Genomic DNA, 22,452 nt, shown 5'->3' with positions numbered 1-22,452 from the left:
AATAAGGTCTAATAAGTTTAGATAAATCAGAGCTCCCCTCCCGTTTCTAGGTGATTCTAATATCGATTCTCATCACTCGCCCTTGTAGCTCTCTAAAAAAAAAGTTTAGATAAATTCTAAAAAGCTCAAGTAAGTCGAGATAAGTTTAGATAAGATAAGATAAGATCAAATAAGTTCAAATTAGGTGAAAAAAATAACTGGTATGTGTCGACATCTACTTTTGGTCCCCTGTCTCGATCGAAAGTGCTATGACGATAAATAAAACCCATCTTTGTGTTGGATCAACATGAAGAAATACTTATGGATTGTTGATTAAGGCTTAAACACATATAACAACTAGCTTGACCCAATACGAAATGAACCAAAGCTAACTAAAACTAAGCCCGATCAGTAATTAGGCCTAATATCAAAAGATTAAACCTAATTTGGACGAATTTAGAGGTGCCTAGGTTAAAATCCGAGGCTGCCGCAGGAAAAACCGAGCGCAACTTAAGGAGTTGCGCTGGCCTGGCACGCACAACCCACAAGGTTGCGCGTGACGTCAAGCGCAACCTCCAGTGGTGCGCTCGCAGAAGATTCAGAATATTATAAAAATACTAAATCAAATCTTACCATGAAGCCACGCGCAAGACAATAGGTTGTGTAACCCTCAGCAGCGCAACTCAACCACTTGCGCGTAGCAGCCGCGTGCGACCTTTTGAGATGCGCGTGCCATCTGCTGCGGCAGAATGTTAAAAACCCTAAATTTACCCATTCCCTATAAATTGAGGTGTAATACGAAGCTTTGAATAGACAGAAATTAACCAAAAGTCAGCAAAAACCTTGTGATCTTATGCACTAATCATTCTCCTTGTCCTAAACACTCACCCATTTTAATCATTTGTTCTTACGGTGGAGGTTCCTGAACAAGAAGGAGTCCATAAGTGTTCTAAACGAAGATCTAATAAGGAAAAGTGGTAAAATCCCGAGCACTTAGATAAATCACCTTTTCTTTTCTTGTTTAAACAACTTTTAATCAACTAATTAGTGTTGTTTAATCACTCTAAACAAAGTTTAATCAATCAATTCACATAGTATTCTTTCGTTAATCAAGACTAGAATTTGAATAATTAATTGATTGATTTATCACTTAAGCTAAGGCGAATCTTGTTTACTTTTTGTTCTTTCACGAATTTGAATAAATAAGAATAACGACTTTTGCGATGTAATTCCTACGTGATTAATGTGTGTAACTAAAATCAACTAACTTAGTTTTAGGTATCACGTTGCATATATTGTTTGGTAATGAAATTGTGAAAAAGAAAGAGCTAGTAGAGGCCGCACTTGGGCTAGAATAGCGATTCCTCCCTAAAAGGAACATTATTTAAGTACTCTCGCTCCCAAACTCATTCCTGGTACACGTAGTCCAATTTGGGCATGGGTAAACTTATGATTCATGCTAAAATATCCCTTGAACTCTAATCGGGAGAAAGACATGAACGAGGTTTATGAGTTTTCCTAAAACTCATTGGCGACTCCTTACTAGTTACTTACAAAAAAGCATAATGATAGAATCAACTCTAATTCAAGGTCCCCCAAACAGTCAGGAATTCAATCCTAACACGCTTTAAAACGGTGTAAAGTCCTAGGCTTTTAAAGGGCCATGGACATAGAGGAGAAGGATTCCCAACGACGGGCACACCCTCCTCACAATACGTATCACTTCACATATATTTTGTTATAAAGAAAGTTAAATAAACCCTTCCACTCCGCCTCTCCTCTTATTCTCTTCCTCCTCAAAAACCCTAAAAAAAAAAATTCTTGTTTCTAGGGGCTACCACCAACCTTTTGGTTGATGGTAAGCCCCTAATCTCTTAGTTTCTTACTAGTTTTTTACTTTATGCTCACAATAATTGTACTCTCTCTATTTGAGAGTTTTTCTACCCTTATATCGGGTTATTTCTACCCGTATATCGAGTTAATTTTTCTCTCTTTTTGAGAGTTTTGGGGCTATGTTCTTTAATTTCGTACGAAAAATTGATTTGTTGATGAGGAGTTGTGATGTGTTGCCATGGAGGTTAATTCTACATCTACAATCAATTGTACCGAATGGTGTTCGATTCCAAATTAAAGCTACAATAGATCGAAAGACCCCCTCGTGAAAAGCTGTATCAAACAGCGGTGTGAAAGAGGGCATTTAGAAATGTCAGATCTAGATAACAACAGTCGTAGTTTTGTCAAATAAGAATATTATTCGATTCAGTTTGTATTGTATTTGCTAGTTTTGATTTATATTGTAGATGTTGTATGACTCTTCCATTAATGAATTAATTTTCTTTTTTAAAAAAAAAAAGAAATTTAAATAAAATGTCTTCTAAACTCCGTGAAATTAAATTATTGCATTTAAAAAAATGGATGGAGTGCAAATCAATAATGATTGCAAATTATTCAATTTTATACCAACAAAAGATAACAATTTAATGATATTTTTGACATAGTCGTATACAATAATATCCATAATAAGGAAACCACAACAATGGTTATAAAGGGAAGTAAATAAAGACAAGACACTTTCATTCAAAAATAAGAAGTAATTAAAAAAAAAAATAAAGACAAGACAATAAATAAATTTAGAAAAATTAAAAAATTATATTGGAATTATAAAGGTGGACATGGGATATTTATGCAAGTTTCTATGTGAAATTTTTTAAGAAAATATGTAGGTGTAAAAATTATCTAGCCCGTCTTGTGTGCGGCTGGTCACACCGTGTGGCTGATTGTAAAAGAAAACAAAGTAATCTCTATAACATTGACCAAGTAACCTCTATAACACTGACAAAGTAAGTAAGTAACCCCTATAACACATACTAATGAAGTAAACCCCATGATGGCTGGCTACACCGTGTGACAAGCCACATATAAGAGTTTGTGAAAATCATTAATTATACGAGTACAAAATAAATATGAGATAAGTGAGTCTTGTTGGTAGTTGAAGCTGTTTTTATTGCACAAATATGTCATTTATTTATACCTTAAGAAATGCATGATGACTACAAGGATGGTTGTTATTAGTCACAAACGTTATAATCTGTATATTTTCTTTAGGTCAATTTTACGTGGGCACAAGATTCATTATTTGGAATTAATCTTCAAACTTCTCCTTTTGTGAGAAAATTGTTAGCTTGTTCCTTCCAAATTAAGGAAATTCGACCTACACGGCTACACGTCCACCTAGCTTGCTTGGCTAGTAAAAGGTGTATGTCATATTAAAAATACTAATAAAAAGTTACAAATCTCTTTTTGAATCTAACACTTTAAAGCTGGATCTCTTTTTAATTCTAACACTTTAACGATAATTGTAGGATGAAGAAAAAAATGTATGCCGTGCTTACCAAATTGTCCTAATTGGTATGTGTAGGTATATTTTGGTCTTAATTGGGGAAGGAATAAAGATAATTGTATAATGTACTTATGCTGTGATCACAACACTTCGCAAGTGGGTGAAGAATAATGAATACTGAACAATATATTTCGACTTTCAGAAAATATACTTAATTGATTCCTAATGTCATTAGCCACTTATTATTGGACCTTTAATTCTTATTATTAACTTCTGTAGAGTTTTTAGTCAATTAATAAAATATCTTACAACAACATAAGATTAATAATGAACAACAATTATACTCGTACAAAATGCCTTATAACAACAATTATCATACGGAGAATACATTTATTATAATATAATCACATAAAAATATTATAAAACGTAAAACTTGCATTAGTAGCTTCCGCTTTGGTATACTATATAATAACACACAACTTAATACTAGTAGAGAAAAGTAAACATATTCTTAGTACTTAATCATTAAAAGCATAGATAATGGTTTAGTAGGGCAAGATCAAATTAAAAACATAGCTAAATCTCCATGATTAAGAGTAAGTTGACATTAAGCAAGTTGAAATCCCAAAATTACCCCTTGAAAAATCCTTTCATTTCTTCTCTTCTTCCACCTCAAAAGCAGAAATTGGGTAAGAGCGGGAAATACCAGTAGGGGTACCAAAGGTAATTTTACCAGAATTAGGATCATCAATATAAATTTCATTAAGAGTGATCCAAATTAAGAGCTCCTTAGCTTTAACTCCATGAAGTTTCTTCATCCGACGATTCTCAACAAAAGCCGTAACATGAGTATCATATGATACTTGTTTACCGATCTTTTCGAACCGGTGTTGGATCGGTTTCTTTTGGATTAGCCACACGAACCCGGTCGTACGATTATACCCAACTTCCTCAATATCATCCATGGGTAGTAGACCATTAGGCATGTTGATTTCGAGTAAAAGCTCTATTGATTTTTGCTTGCATAGGTCTGAACCGGTGTATATTTCCGCGTTTTCGCGGTGTTTTTCTATGAACTGAGCTGACATTTTTGGAAATTTGTAAAAATGTACTGAGGTTAGGACAGTTTTCTCTCGGGACTAAAAAAAATAAAATAATAATTGGAAGGTTTAGAACTTTGGGGTTATAAGGAATAATGGGGTTTAAAAGGATTTATATAGAGCCTAGAGGAGTTTAAAGTATGAAGAAATAATTGATTTTTTTTATGGGTAAAGAATTAAATTTTTGATGGGTATAGTTGGTTGGTGTATATGTAAAGAGGTAGTGTTGCATTTATTAGTTGTTTAAAGGTGTTAGTTTGGAAAATGGAATATGATTCTTGAGGATGTGGAATTTAGATGGGGTGATTGCCCTCCCACATGGAAAGTTGTTGGGAATTGCTTGATTTACTAACCTGTTTTAAATTGACGGATATATGAATTGTGAATGAATATCATGCATTATAGAGGGTGGGCAACGGATTGCTCGAATCAAGGTTGGTTTGTGTCAATTCGGTTTGGATCATAATTGTGTGATTAATACGTACTTTAATTGGTTAACGTCAATTCGGGTTATAATCGGGTGACAAATGTTTTGATGTAAAGATAATCAAGTAAATTTCTTATATCCGGTGATACAAGTTAGGGTGAAAGAGTATAATTGTATGGGTTCGTATTACTTCCTTATTATTCATCGATAGGTTGAGTATATACAAAACCTAAGCTTATAAGATAGGAAATAATCTTTCTAAAAGATATACTAGCATAACCATAAATCTTAAAAATATATTCTCTAAAGAATATGTTAACATAAAATAAACCTAATTATATTATTCTCTTAATGATATCTACAGAAAATATATCACACATATATTTTCCGATATCTCATATCTTTAACACCCTCCTGCAATCGTAACCGCAGTAACATGAACGTTGCGATTAGAAATTCTTCACTTTGTTGAAATCGATCGACTTCAATTCTTCACTTTGTTGAAGTTGATCGAGATGCACTACTCTGTTGATGTCGACTTCATATTTTTTTTTAATGCTTGCCCTTTCGTTTCAAGGTATAATGTCCTGTCGTCTCAAGGTACAAGGAAACCAATATGCTTGTCCTGTCGTTTCAAGGTACAAAATCATGTCATTTTAAGGATATACTAGCATAACCATAAATTTTAAATATATATTCTCTAAATAATATCTTAACATAAAATAAACCTAAATTTATTATTCTGTTAATGATATCTACGGAAAATATATCACACATATATTTTCCGATATCTCATGTATAAAACAATTACAATGCAAGTTACGATGTTTCAAATCGAGAAGACTATTAAGTAACTTAATGGTAAAAAATTCTATCAATTTTAATTCTGTCATGTTCATTTTCACATAAGGTGTCTTAGGACCTTAGGTCGATTTGTTAGATGGCAAAATGGAGTTTATAATTTAAGTCTAAATTGAATTATTTGAATTGGGTAATGACTAATGTGATGCGGGTTTATTGGAGTTGGGCCATAGTTGAGTATGTTTCTTGTTTATTTTCATGTCAAGTAGGAGTAGGGTAGCTCATTTTAAATCAAAGTTGGGCTATTCTGTTTAAGCTTAAAAGAACAAAGCATTAAACTAGGACCAACAATTTATTTATCCTCTCAGATTGGTAGATTATCAGTCAATCAACAATATACATATATCACAGGACGAAAACATTTATTTATATACAAACCATACAAAATCTGTCATTGTTTAGTACAGCCTTTATTCAAAGCCACCACAGATAGCTACAACAGTTGATAAGCTTGATGAAAGGACTACAAAATCACTACTGAGGATTTGGAGGCCGACTGTTCGCAGAGGCAACGCGAGATCCCCATTCCAACAGTTCTTTGCTGGTATCGTCTTTGTGCACAAGGATTTCGATAAAACAAAGAGAGTCCTTATATTCACCCGTGGCAGCTGCTATTGCATCAATCAGTTGTTCCTCTGTTTGGACCTTCATTTTATAATTGTTCACAACAACAAAATTAACACTTGACGAGATGAAGAATTTCTTAAATCATTTGCTAAGCCACATTTTTGTTATTAGCCGTTTGATAATTGAGAAATTATGCACCAAATGATTGATATTTTAGAAAAGATAATTGATTGACAATTGCTTTTAAAACTACACATGATTCTACATTTCTCTAAGTGGCCAAAAAACTGAATTGGTCATACTCATTAAGGTCTCAGTTGAGCTAATGAACACGAGTGAAAACATGCATCAACCATAAAAGTCGAAGAAAATATAACTAGAAGGAGATGCAGAATTCAAACAAGTTTCTATTAGTGGTAAATTACCTTTGCGGTCCAACAATTTCCTTGGCCGTTATGGATAGCCTTAATAAAGCCTGTATAGTTCCAGTTCTTAATCACATTGTAGGGTCCATCATGGATCTCGACTTCAATTGTATATCCGCCATTGTTGATGAGAAATATAATTGTCTTTTGTCCACACCGAATCATTGTTGAAACATCTTGAGCAGTGACCTAATAAGATAGAAAGAAGCTGTCAGTTTTCCACACTCTATCATATTTCACCAAACATAATAACTGTACTTTAAATTGTTAGGATGGCAGACTGAATAGCAGTTTCAATATGCTGAACTGAGCATGAGATTCATAAAGAAGTTACATTTGCCAAAGGGGTAAGTTTTGATTAGCAGCTGACCTGAAAACTCCCGTCACCAATGAAAGCAACAACTCGCTTGTCTTTGGCAGCTTGAGCATATCCCAATGTAGCACCAACAGACCAACCGATTGACCCATATTGCATCTGAAATTCAAACCTGCATATATTGAGCGCACATCCACAGTTTCAGGCGTGAATAATACATGTTCAGACTTCACAACATTCACACATAACCACAAAACGTCAAAAAGCATGCTTGGGTACATTCTAGCCCAAACCCATTGGCTGGAAACAAAACATCATGAATGACATGTACACCATGGTAGGTACTTAGGTCACAATGGGATCCAACTCATTTTTGTACAAGCATGAATTACATAAAAGTTACAGAAATAATTTCAATAAAGACTTAATGTTTTCCAGGTGTTTCAACTTACCCACAGCCTTCTGGAAGCCGGAGCTTTTGACAATTGAACCATGAGTCTCCAGTTTCTGCAATCACTGCAGTATTTCCATCAATCATAGCCTGTTTTCATAACCTTACCAATGTCAAATAACAATTTAATAAAATTACTTATTATGTATGGGTCCAGCAAGGATATAGAAAAGCATGCCAAAAGAATTGAATATAGCTGAATGATCCTTGATTTCAACGAATGTTGATAGCAGGGATTACCCAACTGAGCTATAATCATTAAAGGCAAGAATGTTGTGTGCATAAATTGAAAAACACCAAGAATGCAATGAATGTTGTGTGAATAAATTGAAGAATATGGCTTGCCTGTATATGCTTGAAGAGAACATTGACTCTGAGAGGTTCATCCTTCCCACACTTTAGAGGCATGCCTGGAGGGGTATATATCCGTCGATAGTTTTCCATGGCTGTGGTGTTTCTCTTAAGTTTCTTTGCCAATGCACTTAAGAAGTCATCCATGAAAACCCATCCATATGAGGGACCATTAGCAATAGTCACGCGGTTAGGCTGCACTAAGATCATTTTTTCTTTCTTGATCAACAGGGAATACCCAACTGAACTATAATCATTGAAAATAGGACCCACGAATACATAAGCATCAGCTGATTCGACCACTTCACCAACATAGTTAGTACTGACAGCACCCCAGTATGTGCCGATAAAGTGGGGAAGGTGTTCAGGCACCAGCCCTTTACCTGATGGCATGACTGCTATAGGGTAACCACATGCATCTGCAAGTTCTACAAATGCCTTTTGCGCCTTTGCCACTCTAAGTTTGGGTCCGCCAATTATAACAGGTTTCACGGCCTTGTTTAGAAACTCGGCTGTTGCTTCCACTGCAGCTTCCAAGCCTAACTGATTGCTCATGCTGCATTGCAAAGTCAGTGTCATAAACCAGAAACAGAACATAGAATTTACGCATTCTAGTTTTATCTAAAATATACAGGGGAGAAAATCATTATGAAAATGCATACTGTGGTGCAAGGAAGTATGGAACAGGATCCCTAGCAAAAGTTGGATGAGGAATTCCAGGCAGATTACAGCCTATGCTTATGTAAACTGGCTTACTTTCCTTTAAAGCAGTCGAAATTGCAGTGTCTATCAGCTCATGTGCATCATCCAAGTTGTTCACCACCGCCTATTATGTTTATATGATCAACACATTATACATCAAACATGAGCAACAGAGCACTCCCAACCAAAAAAATTGCAGCATGCAGGTAACATTTTGTTCCCATTTCCAATAATTTAATAAAAAGATGCATACTGCGTTACTTTGAGTTGGTTAACTAAAAGCGAATGAAAGATGAAACTTACCCAAACATTTGCCAAAGTACCTCAACAACAAAATACTCTTTGTATATTTATAGGTACTATTATATGTCACTGTGGTATAATATCTAATATACCATTAACACAGTGATACCCAATAAATGTCATTATAATCCTAAAAATATCTTTAATGACCGTTAGAGTACTCAGTACATGTCCTATTAGTACTTGTATATCTCACAATGATATAATAATTATTATACTATTTACATATTTATTAGTATCATTAGAAAAATAAACTCTTTCGTTTTCTTGAGACATAGTTGATGTAGCTACGCAAAGCAAGAAAATGTGAAAAAAAAGAGAAGCATACATGTGAGTATTTTTGCTTTAAAATGAGATCCAGAGATAGAGAATAAGGGATTAACAAAATACAATTGCGCTTCTAGTAAAAAAGAAAATTTTAATTGGTAAAGAAGACCTTGACCAGACTTCAACCCTCACCGTTTTCGGTAGAATTCGAACCTAGACTTTCAGGATCTGAAATAAGAAACTTACCAAGTGAGTGAACACTTTGTTGCTTGCACCTCTAGTAAAAGTGAGAACTTAGAATATGGATGAAACCAATTTCTGGTATTTTATGCATTTAGTATATCAACAATTTTGCTATACTTTCAGTTTCAAAATATATAGCGGCCATTTCTTAGGACTTCTCCTAAATTCTCTGGATCATACCAATTTTAGAAATACTGCATACTTATTACTCGTATTATTTTTATTTTTTTTTGAAAGGCTGCATACTTATTATTTAATGCTTTCATAATTACTAAAAATCAGGATGGTAAATGAAGAAGGTAACAAAATGAAGGGAATATATACCTGAAAACAAGTGACAGTCTGAAAGCAACGCAATTCCTGAGTAAAATCAGGCAACCCAATAGTATGATGCAAAATCCTATTAGACCCATAATCATTAGAATTGGGCCCACCAACAATACAAATCACAGGTAAATTCTCACTGTTAGCTCCAGCAATGGCGTTAAGCACACTAAGCCCGCCAACAGTGAACGTGACAACACACGCGCCAACACCTTTCGCTCGCGCATACCCATCAGCAGCATACCCTGCGTTGAGCTCATTGCAGCACCCGATCAAGTTCAGTTCTGGCTCATCGACTAGATGATCTAATAAAGTTAAGTTGAAATCGCCGGGAACTGAGAAGACGTCTCTCACGCCTATTTGAACTAGCCGGCGCCCGAGGTGCCGGCCTAGTGTACCTGCACCAGGTTGGAGGGGTGTGATTGGTAAGGCTCCGTTATCCATTAAAACAAGTTTAAGGGAATGATTGAAGGTTTTTGAGGAATGATGTTTTAGTGTTTGGAAGAGTGGAAGAAAATATAATTAGGCAGTTGGAGAGTAATCAGTGAGCTAAAATGGGGGAATTTGATTAATTAAAGAAGGGGTTAAAGTGGGTTTGGTTTGATGTAGGCGGCGGAAACAGGAAACCAGACTCTGTTTTTGGGAATAAGAAAAAAAAGGAAATGATGGAAAACAAGGGAAATTATGGGATTCCTAGGAATGAAGGATTTGACAAGTTTGGGTGTTGTTGAAACAAAGGGAAGGTCCACCGTTTACAGTTTTGAAAAATACGGTCATCAATTTTGATTTTTATGTCGTTTCTGGAGAAGGGGATTCTTTCTTAAATTTTTTTTATTACTATATATATTAAAATAACTTTTATTGATTCTAGGATAACTTTTAGACTTTTTGGGTAATTTTTGTCAGTAAAGTAACTTTTATTTATATTAGGATAACTTATATGTACTGAGTAACTTTCATTCATTGCAGGGTAACTTTTTTTCATTTTAAGGTAACTGTATATCAGATATACGGTACATACGATTTTTTAAAATGTTTTTCTTCTTTCTTATTTCATTCGTTCTTTTTTATTTGACCTGCTATAACTTTTCCACTATTCACCACATCTTCTTTGACCGTCTTTTGTAAATAATATGTAAGGAAAAACATATTCATGTAGGATTTTTTAAAATTCGTCACAATAAGTACTATCATAATATATAATCCGTAACTTTTATAATTTTTACTTATGAATAATTAAAGTTATTGATAGTCAAAGTTTTGTATTGACTAGCGTAATAAAAGAAACAAGTCAAGTAAAAAAATGGAGGAAGTATAAAAATATAGTTCTTCTAGTAGACTTGTCAAAAATTAGAGTGTATTATTTGTAATTTTGTACTACCTCCATTAATTTTAGTTGCAATATATGGATGTATTTTTTGAGGTATTAAATATCTCTTTGCTGCAACTAAAAATTAACAAAGGTAGTAGTTCTTCTCTGATTTACGAGCTATAAAGCTGTAGAATTGTAAAATAGTAAACCTATTTGTATATGAAACAACTATAGTAGGTTAAAATTTATTGCAAGAACAAAGTGATTTAATTTGATTTGTAAAAGCAGGACTAAAAATAAAAAATAAAAAAATTCTCTCCTCTCCTTTTCTCACATCCTCTCTTTCTCTCTTCTAGGGTTTTCAAATTTTTGTGGATTGCTAAACATCGCCTACAATTTACCAACTAAATCTCACAAAATTCCATTGAATTGACAATATTGCCCTTCACCAAAAAAAAAGACACACTCTCTCATCACCAAAAAAAAAAATCTCACTCAATTTCATTCTATGTTTTTTTAAAAAAAAAAATTTCAAAGTACGGCAATGTCGAGGCGGCAAGGTAAGGAATTAGCGGCGGCGATGGCGGAGGGAAGGAGGTCTCACGGTGGAAAGGTTGGTTTTTTCCAAAAAAAAAAAAAAAAACTGTCGTGGCAAGGCAGGGCGCCTGGGGAGGATGCCACGCCGGTGGTGGTGGCGCCAGGTGCAGACGTCGAAACCACGGCTCAGGCGTCTAGGTAGGACGACGCCGCCACGGCTCTGGCGTCTGGATCTAGCACCGCCATCACCGGCGTGGCGTCCTCCTCATGCGACCGGTTTGTTTTTGTTTTTTTTTTTTTAATTTTTTTGTTTTTTTTGAAAATCAGTTTTTTTTTTTTTTTTTTTTTTTTTTTTTTTTTTTATCAGAATTTTTTTTTGTTTTTTAAAGTAATTTTTTTTAAATTAGAGTTTTTTTTTTTTTTTTTTTTTTTTTTTTGTTTTTTTAAGTTTTTTTTTTTTTTTTTTTTTTTAAAATCAGAGTATTTTTATTTTGTTTATGTTTATGAAAATCATTATTTTTATTTTGATTTTTGTTTTTTGTTTTTTTTAGTTTTTTTTTTTTAAAATTAAAATTTTGTTTTTGTTTTATGTTTTTTTAAGTGTTTTTTTTTAAAAAATCAGATTTTTTTTTTTTTTTTTTTTTTTTTTTTTGTATATTTTGTTGTTTATTTGTATAAATTTTTTTCAATTTTGTTGTATTTTTTTTACGTTTATACTTCTTTTACATTTCTTTGTATGTTTGTTTTGTACATTTTTTTTTTGTATTTGTTAGTTGATAATGTTTGTTTTCTGTTAGTACGTTTTTCTGTTTAGTTGATAATGTTTGTTTTCTGTTAGTACGTTTTTCTGTTTAGTTGATAATGTTTGTTTTCTGTTAGTACGTTTTTCTGTTTAGTTGATAATGTTTTCGTTTAGTTTATTTTTTAAAATTTTTCTTTTATGTTTATATATATTTTGTATGTGTTGGTTTTTTTTTTCTTTGTTTGTGTATATTTTATTCTTTAATTTATTTTAAGTGTTCTGTTAGTTTCTTTTTCAGGTTACTTTGCTAGTATTTTTTTAGTTTATTTGATTTGGTTTTTGGTAGTTATTTTTGTTATAATTTTTTTTTTTGTGTGTACATTGATTAATTTTTTGAAGGTGTCGCATTTTCGCCATGGTGCGGGAAGAATCTAGACCTTATTAGAAGTGGAAACTACTCGATGGAGAGCTCGGGGCCCAGACATCTTAGATCCCGTGGTATTTCGGCCTCGGCTCGTAGAGAACGGGTTCACCATCGGGATGAGGATGAAGATGATGATGATGATGATGAGGAGGAGGAGGAGGAGGGCGCATACGAGGATGTGGACGACGGGAGTGGACCATATGATGATTACGGTCCATTCAGAGGCTAGATGACATGTATGAGACGCATAGGGTAGATGTGCGTAAGGGTAGGGATGGTAGGTTTGTTAGTAGATCTGGCACATTATCTGCGTCCACCGTGTCTAGGGCAAGCAGAAAATGGTCGAGGGCCGTTAATGATTTTTGGGTGGTTAAGGGTGAGGTGCCTGGGGGGCCTATAGACGGGAGTGTGATTCCTAGCTTTCTAGGACACATAGCTACTTGTATCTGGGAGGACCAGGAGAGGGGTTTGGTGACGGGCATTTTGAAATGCTAAACCTGGGAAAAGACTTGTACCGTTTTGAGCAGATGGGCTGAGTCTTGGCCGGTGGAGAGCGAGATGTTCGAGCGACTGGAGGACACTGGGGTGAATCACCTTCCTGCCACCATGCACGATAAGATTGACTGGACGTTGATCACGGCTTTCGTTGAGCGATGGCAGCCGGATACGAACTCTTTCCACCTTCCATTCGGTGAGATGACGATCATGTTGCATGACGTCGAGGCCATTCTTGGGATTCGCGCAGAGGGTAAACGTCTTTCTGTTGTGACTGATGCAGATCAGGCAGATTTGTTGGCGGAGCTGTTGGCGGTGGACAGGACTGCGCTATACACTGGGGCGCTTGGTGTTTGGGACCACGGCGGTGTGAAGATTGCATCCGTCTTGCAGCGTTGTTTGCACCCCGGTGCACGTAGGACGCACGACGCACAGTTGGCTGCTTATGTTTTTCTTCTCCTCGGGTGTACCTTGTTTCCGGATAAGAGCGGAAACAAGCTCAGGCCACACGACATAGTTGATGCGTGTGAGCCTGACAGTGTAGGCCAGTTTTCTTGGGGGTCGGCTATGTTGGCGTATCTGTATCTCCAACTAGGATTTTCGAGTCGGGCTGACGCGACAGGTATCACTGGATGTCTGACTTTATTGCAGACCTAGATATACGAGTATTTTCCTGCATTTCGACCACACCGTGACCCGGTTCCTATTAGTGATGGGATGCCCCGTGCCTGTGCGTGGAGTTCGCGATTGGAGAAGAAGTCCGTTGACCGCCTCCGATCGATACGGTTATCGCTTGACAGGATGTCCCCCTCAGAGGTAAAGTGTACAAATTATTTTCTAAATTTGTACTGTTATGCATTTATTATATGAATCTTACTAATTTAAAAAATTTTGTGCAGGTGAACTGGATGCCTTTCGGCCAGAACCCTAGTAATAGGGTACTTAGGACCCTCTACACGGGACTCATACAGTATCGTGAGATCATGGAGGCGTACATGCCCCAGCGCTGTCTTCGCCAGCTTGGGTTCGTCCAAGTTGTCCCTCCTCCACCGGCATGGCCGAGTAAGGCGGTCCGATCTGCGTCGTCGAAGGAGTACGTCGTCCAATGGCCGGATAGCATGATTGCCAAGTGGGAGCAGTTCCCGATGGTTGCCCGCTTATGGACTGCGGAGCTGCAGAGGCCGCCTACTGGGGTGCCTCCCATGTGTGACCAGCACTACATGGAATGGTATAATCGGTATTTGCACCCAAGGTTGATTAGAGACCTCGAATATGGCGACGACGCCGATGATCATGATATGCCACCGCCAACTGCCGTAGATGCGGTATGTCTAAACAAAAATTTATTGTTGCGTTTTTTTAAAGTTTTATATATAGTTATTCAATTTCATGTTTTATTTTTCTTGTGTGTAGTGGATGGGAAAGATAATACAAGGCGTACAAAAACTCTCCTTGGAGAAGGACAGCATGAGTGCAGCAGGGAGAGCTGCTGTTGATGAGTTGGAACAGACCCTTGCGCATTGGGAGTCTGCGGCAAAGAGGGATTACTGATGTTATTGGAATTTTGTTTGTTGAACATTTTTTACATTATCAAATTAGTTTGTGAAATAGGACATTATCTTTGTAGTTTGCAGAATTTAATACAATCGTTTTAGTTTTTAACATTTAAAATTATCGTTTTAGTTTTTAACATTTGAAATTATCGTTTTGGTTTTTGACATTTGAAATTATCGTTTTAGTTTTTAACATTTGAAATTATCGTTTTAGTTTTTAACATTTGAAATTATTGTTTTAGTTTTTAACATTTGAGAGTATGCACGTAACATATAAATGTAGTCAACAGTACAGTACGAGGATAATAAGCAACGCAAAAATAAGGTTACATAGAAATAGTGTACCAATGAAAAACTAAAAAGCTGCTAGGGTGTTCCATTGATGGATCCGGTCATGATACAGCGCATCCCAACCCTCTACGCTTGCTGCGCAAATGTCGTACCACCGAGGTATGATCGGTGGGACAGGAAAATCGGATGACAGGTCCAGTCGGATGAAATGTTTGTATGACGACCCAAGAAATGCAATAGCTAGCTCTCTGACCGGTGTAGTGATAGTCTCACGCGAAGACCAAGGGAGAACCGTTGTACAAGGATAATAAGCCCGACTATGCAATCCCAGCCCAAAATGCATTACTGCGCACTTGTAAATGTTTGCAACGGCAAAGAGATCTAGTGGCGCATCGAAATAATGATTTAGACCGCAAGGTCCTCCTCCCCACCGGATACGCCGCAGAGCACTATCCAAGTCGTCCTGTTACACATGACGATAAACATCTCGGTTAGAGGCAATTTCACTGTACATCAACTGACGCACTAAACCGTAGTTGTCTTTGCCCATCTGAAACACATCAGCCACGACCCGAATCCGCAGTTACCATCTCCAACTACATCATTCCAGCCGTCCAAGTATGACATGATGATGTTAGGTATCCTATCCTTGTATGGAAACTAGTCAATATCAAATCTTCCTGTTGAACATATCATTAAACACAGTGAACAAGTCAGTAGTAAACTTAAAACCATTATAAAACGTAAATTAAAGTAAGCAATTGTACCAGTGCCAGGCATATTCACAGACGAAGAAGACTGGCTACGACTGGATGACGATGTACGACCACGACCACGAATGTACTAAAACGCACTCCTGTTCCGCCGTTGGCGACCTCTAGGTCGCTCGACCCCTTCAGGTTCCTCGTGATCTAAGCAGGACGTGTTGAACATGTCATGCAGTACGTGAGTAGCATCACGAATAATGGAAGGATGACTGGAGGACACTCGGTCATACATCGAACGAAACTGCTCCAACTCCTCCTATTCGCGGTCGACCGTCTGCGTATCTGCATGCTCACTAATAATGAGCGTCCACCTGAATGGATGAACCTGATCAACGTGTAACGACGTCCTATCTTGGGTAATTACGCGGTGAATGGTGCATGCGTAAGGTAATCCATGAGTTACTGATATAGCACATCCACACCGAACATCAACTTCATCCGCCAACTCCCTCATCCTGTTGTGCTCGGTCAGAATCAACCCCAAGCAGTAGTGTGACACACGCCCATGTAGAATCTTAAATATGAAATGGCTATACATCGTACCATGTCGCCGCCTAGAGTCCTCCTGAGAGTTCCTGATGCCGTTCTTCTGAGTTTCAATTGCCTTGTTTATTCTCTCGAACAGTGTATCCAAAGCAGCGGTGGAAGAATCAGTCCAGTCCTTCGTAGCTCTATGAGCACTCTCAACTCTGCATGTTGTAGTGTTTCCAAAATGAAGTACTTGGTTTGTCCAATATTTGACAAAATTTTCCCTGTGAGGTACCCACTGCTGCATCACATAGTTTATCAGTGCCGGACACCATTGGTACGAATCCCTGAAGTTGGCCAAGGCTCGATCGTACTCTGCCTCTGTGGTAGCTTGCAGGATCTTCCGCCACTTACCATTTATCAATCTCTCTACACTTTCCAAATTCTAGTTGAAAAGGTTGTAGGCTTTCACTTCCACACAGTTGTTGATGTGCCATGTGCATAATAAGTGCTTCGATTCTGGAAACAGCTTTGCTATGGGGGCAAAGAGACCTCCCTCACAATCACTGACGATGGCTGATGGCTGAACATTAGGGCCGATGTAGTTTCTCAGCTTCTCCAAGACCCAATAATAACTCGCAGCCGTCTCATCCTTGATGACTGCATGACCAATCAGAAAGTTCTGGTTCGTTGGAGTCATCCCAATCATCTCAACCAGTGGGAACCTGTACTTGTTTGTCTTGTACGTTGAATCGATCAAAATCACAGATGGCCAAGACTTGATCATATCAGCACAATCAGGATGCACAAGGAATAGATGAGTCACCTCCGCTGTATCTTCATCAGAATCATACCAGAACAGGTAACCACGTGCTTGTGCCTGGTGTAGAAGCTGCTGTATAGGGTTCCTTCTCTCTGACCGTTCAAACTTCAGTTGCTGTCTAACGTTGTAGATGTGTCTTCGGTTTGGCTGGTCTTCAGGAAATTTCTCTAGCACAGATGCTAATATTTTAGCAGGCTTCACTTGAGCATCACTCATTTCTTTGACAACCAGTTTTGCAGCAGGACTTAAGCCGCTCAACTGTCGATGACCCACTTCATATACTATCATCTCATGGTTGTGATACCCCCATTTGGAGTAACCCTTCACTTCCCAACCTTCACGACTCTCTAGTTGCCGAACCTTTACTCTGAACTCACACCCACAACCTTTCCGCTTTGTATCACACCGAGTGGCTGTACTAAAATCTCTTTCTTCTTTTTTGCGATAATGGTCGCATCTCAAAATGCGATCCATTCTACCATCTCGTTGAGATTTATGACTTGTTAATACCAAGCAAAAACCAGAAGTAATTGCAACCTGTTTAGCCCAATCAATCGCTTGTTGAGCATCTTCGAAGGGACCATCATGTACAAATATTCCACTGTAATCATTTTCGTCTCCACCATAGTCCTGCATCAATTAGATATTATATTTAAATACATATAATTATGTAAAGCGTAAATTAACACAAAATTAAAAACATAATTATGTATAACAGTATTGATACACATACAAAATTAAAACATAATCATTTATAAAAGTATTCATACACATACAAAATTAAAACATAATTATGTGTAAAAGTATTCATACACAAACAAAATTAAAACATAATTGATTTTTTTGTAAATTATTAACATAAATCTAATTTCCACATACAAAATTACAAAATAAATTTATTAGCAAATATGCAAAACATAATTTCAAGTTATACATTTTTTTTTACAATTTAAATTTCTCAAATTTATAAAAAAAAAAAACAAAAAAAAAATTAAAAATCTAATTTCCACACAAAATTATAAAGTAAATTTATTAACAAATATTTAAAACATAATTTCAAATAAAACATTTTTTTTTTTAACAATTTCAATTTATCAAATTTATAAACAAAAAAAAACAAACAACAAAAAAATTAAAAAAAAAAACAAATATAAAAGGCAGTGGCGCCTGGCCAGGACGCCGGCACGGTGGGAGTGGCGCCTGGCCAGGACGCCAGCACCGTGGGAGTGGCGCCTAGCCTGGAAGCCACCACCATGGTTCCGGCGTCCTGGCCAGGCGCCACCCCCACGGTGCCGGCGTCCTAGCCAGACACCACCACCATGGCACCGGTGTCCTGGCCAGGCGCCCCGACCATGACGGTGGTGGTCCATGCTCACGCCGCCGACGATGATTTACCTCGTTTTGCTGCGATGACGACGACTCTTCGGCGTCCCTCGGCTTTCCGGTCTCCCTCGGGGACCTAGTACGGCTCCACATTTTTCGATGTCAGAATTTTTTCGTTTTTGATAAGATTTCACAAATGGGCAAAAGTGTCAAACCAAGTGTCTTTTTCAATTCGATTTTTCGATGTCAGAATTTTTCGTTTTTGGTAAGATTTCACACATGGCCAAAAGTGTCAAACCAAGTGTCTTTTTTAATTTGATTTTTTGATGTCATAATTTTTCGTTTTTGGTAAGATTTCACAAATGGGCAAAAGTGTCAAACCAAGTATATTTTGTGGGCTTTATGTAGTAATTTGTGGGCGATGTTTAACAAATCCCAAATTATTTTGGCGGTTTAGGCTGAAAAAGTTAGACTATTTCCGAACATTTTCCCTTAATTTTCTTTAGTTTTTCATTTTAGGTTTCAATAAATCTACACGAGTAGTGTAGATGTTCGTCCGTCTACCTGTGGTGGATTGTCTCCCTATGGTGGAGTCGTTAGTTTTTGTTAGTTTAGTTGTTTGTTTTTGTTTAGGGTTCTTTGGCATGTTAGGGTTTATCAAAAAGGTAATCATCTTTTGCCCTATTATCAATTCGTTGGTAAAGATTTGTTCGGGATCGCAACGGTTGTCGAATTTTCTTATTCGTTCAAGTGAATAAGATGAAAATCATCCTTACGACTACAATAAATCGTTAGACTGTCTCTCCGAAAAGGCTGTATATTCCAGCGATATGTGCGAGAGATGTACCACAGTGCATGATCTATTTAACGATCGTAGCTTTGATGAAGGAAACCCTTGTTTGATTGAATTTTATGTATTTGTTAATTTAGATCTCATTTATAATTGCCGTTTTTTATTAATGAATTGATTTGTTTAAAAAATTTGATTTGTAAAAGCAATGTGGTCTAATATGATTTAAATGTTATCACTCCGTAGGTCTTGTTTCTTAGTTAGTGATTACCTATTAGCAATAGTTGATCACACTTGTTGTTTTCACTACTTGCAAGTTGTTTTATATGCAGTGATTAGCTATTAGTATTAGCAACATATATAAATACGAAAGTATATGGAAAGGGCTTTGGTAATTTAGTATGGAATTGCTAGTTGTTAATTTGATAGAGTTGGTAATAAAAAGCTATTTACTTCCTCCTCAGCACTCCAATAGTTAACATGTTATCTTTTCAGTTGAAAACCAAACTGCCAGATATTCCCTCATTTAGACTTTAGAGTCTTAGAGACATCACAAATTCTTTATTAAGGCAAACTTTCATTAAGTTATTAAAAGACGGGTTAAAGTTCGTTACTCTATAAATATTTAGGGTTACACCTATATACTACAAAAATTATCATTTTCCTAACATAAATTTTACCCTTAAAAACACTTATAATGTATTAGATTTAATCATATTAGCCTTAATAACATGTATTCATTAGAAATTACATATTAAAATACAATCAAACTCTTTATAATTAAAAGTTATCCTTAAAGGGATTAAAGTTACCACAAAAATTGTTAAAATAACCTTTAAATGGATCATTTTATGATAAAATTAATGTAAGGTCCGAGAGACAATAATTGTAATTAGCCAAATATTGGAAACCTCTATTTAAAAAACGCTAGTCTAATTTAAATCGTTTAGGCCAAAGTTGCTCATTCAAAGTCGCGAGTTCAAAGTCAGAGACTATTCACATACAGAAGCCCAACATTTTGCCAAACTCTAGCCCAATAAGTTAAGATCCAAAAACCCATTTGACCTTATGGGGCCATAAACAAATATTAAGATCCAAGAACCAACTACGAAAAGAGAATTGTTCGTTTTGAGCCTGAGTGTGAAGACTTTGACTATGAATAAACCAACTAAATTAAAGCTGACACAGGTTGTTTTTGTGTTCGTGTCGAAGAAAAATGGGTCAAGAAACCTCAAACTTATTAGAACATCTGCTGGTGCTACTCTGGTCATGTTTCAGGCCATTCAATAAAGATACTCTTTGATGGGGCTTGGAAGAAAATAAGGAGAGAAGATGGAGAAGACTGGGAAGCAGCCACAGGTTGGGTGATCTTCAACGAAGGCAAGAAAGTGATCTAGGACAATAGCAAAGTCCTTGCTGCTACTCCTCTGCAAGCTGATGTGGTGGCTTTCCTCCTCGCCCCTATGAGCTATGATCTCAAGAGCAAGAATGTCTTCATGCTGACGGACTAAACTGCCTTGGTACAGAGCCTTACCAACACTACAGGAGTTCAGGAGCGGCTCGAGAGATCAAGCCAATCATCAGAAACATCAAAAGCATAGCTAGTTCACTCAACTCCTTGATGGTTAGGAAAGTTAACATATGTATCATTGCTGAATCCCACAACTTGGCCACTAAAGCTAGGAAAGGCTAATTTTCTGTTTTATGAGTTGTAAAAAAAAAAAAAAAAAAAAAAAAAAAAAAAAAAAAAAAAAAAAAAAAACACTTAACATGTCATGTCATATATACTAATATGTTTAGAATCCTTAATACTGACACGCTTGTTTATATTTTATTTCATGTTGTATTGTGATGTTTTGCATAATAAAGTTGACATGTGAGAGGTTTTGGCTCATAGAACCCTTCTTTTTACTTGCTAAAAAATATATTTTATTTTAGTTATATTTCTTAGACATGTTAGTTGTTCTAGTTTAGTGTTAGAAACTTAATACTGAATTAAACATGTGGTGTCGTGTTTACCCATTTAACAATTGTGAAATGGACCTAACCTATTAACACTGACCTGTTTTTCTCATCTCAGGTTTGTATTGTGTCGACTTTTTACAGCTCATCTACTTAAAGTACTATAAACAACATCTCTTTTTTATATATAAAAATTACGTTTTTTATTTAATTTTAAATGCTACTATATATAAAAGAAAAAAAAATCTTAAAAGTTTATGATAACAAATTTCAACAAATGTATAAATCTATTAAAGTTGAGCCACCTTATTGTAATTAACAAAATTATATGTTATTAGATCACTTGTCGGTAGAGCTGTCAATTCGAGTATTTGGGTTGGATTTTAGTCGGGTCAACTCAGGTCGGGTTAATAGCATTACCTATGCGGGTCGGGTTAGGGTAGAGTCATGTTCGGGTCGAGTCACATTGGGTCATGCATCCTATCAAGTTTGGGTCAGGTTCAGGTCGGGTCAATAATAGGTTGGGTTGAATTTGAGTCGGGTTAGTAACAGATCAGGTTAAATTCGGGTTTTGACGAGTCAAAACAGATTTGGGTCAATCTCGGTTCAGGCCGGGTTCGGTTCAGGTCAATAATTTATGGATTATATTCAGGTCGGGTCATGTTCGAGTTCAGGTTTCAAATACTTGGGTTATTAAAAGAAAAAAAAATATATACTTGCAGACTTAGTTAGCTAAAAATAAAAAGTAACAAAAGTAACAAAAGAAGTTTATATTTAAAAATCCTATAATGTTGCCATTAGAGTGTAGCTTTCCTAATATACTGAAATTTAGTGATCAACCCATGGCTATAATTCATCATTGCTCGGCCTGCTCGCCTTTCCCAGACTCCCACTCTAAATCTCAAATTCTCACTGTCACTTTCTATCTTTAACAAGGAGTGAGTAATCGGTCCAAATTTCAGGTTCGAATTCTACTCTTAAATTATGGATCTAAACATTAAATCTTCCTAAAAATTTTGGGTCGGGTCAATATAACAAGCCGAGTTGAATTCGGTTCGAGTTAGTAACAGGTGGGGTTGAATTCAAGTCGGGTGAAATTTGGGTTTTGATGGGTTAAAATAGGTTTGGGTCAATCTCGGTTCAGGTCAATAATTTACGGGTTATATTCAAGTCGGGTCATCTCCAGGTCGGTTCATGTTTGGGTTCAGGTCTCAAATTCTTGGGTTAATTCGGGTCTAGGGTTGGTTTCAATTGAATCATATCGAGTTTGGGTCACCATTTTTCTAGGTTCAAACAAGTCGGTCCATAA

At 36.4% G+C, this 22,452-nt stretch overlaps 2 protein-coding genes across 2 annotated transcripts; both read right to left on the bottom strand.

Moving 5' to 3' along the window:
* Positions 1-3,677: 3,677 nt before the first annotated feature.
* On the bottom strand, positions 3,678-4,579 carry LOC110730552. The gene has a single exon (XM_021910362.1). It carries the CDS (start codon positions 4,405-4,407, stop codon positions 3,970-3,972), a length of 438 nt encoding a protein of 145 aa, XP_021766054.1. The 5' UTR covers positions 4,408-4,579; the 3' UTR covers positions 3,678-3,969.
* A 1,401-nt stretch (positions 4,580-5,980) lies between these two features.
* LOC110730551 (pyruvate decarboxylase 1-like) lies at positions 5,981-10,552 on the bottom strand. Its single transcript, XM_021910361.1, has 7 exons — positions 9,657-10,552; positions 8,480-8,643; positions 7,812-8,373; positions 7,468-7,556; positions 7,070-7,187; positions 6,700-6,888; positions 5,981-6,352 (listed from the first exon to the last, which is right to left on the bottom strand). Exons 1-7 carry the CDS (start codon positions 10,098-10,100, stop codon positions 6,182-6,184), a joined length of 1,737 nt encoding a protein of 578 aa, XP_021766053.1. The 5' UTR covers positions 10,101-10,552; the 3' UTR covers positions 5,981-6,181.
* Between the last annotated feature and the right edge of the window lie 11,900 nt (positions 10,553-22,452).

This window comes from Chenopodium quinoa, unplaced genomic scaffold (assembly GCF_001683475.1).
Source record: "Chenopodium quinoa cultivar QQ74 unplaced genomic scaffold, ASM168347v1, whole genome shotgun sequence".
NCBI lineage: Eukaryota > Viridiplantae > Streptophyta > Magnoliopsida > Caryophyllales > Amaranthaceae > Chenopodium > Chenopodium quinoa.
Note: the sequence above shows the minus strand (reverse complement) of the source record. Positions and strands in the feature narration are given on the sequence as shown.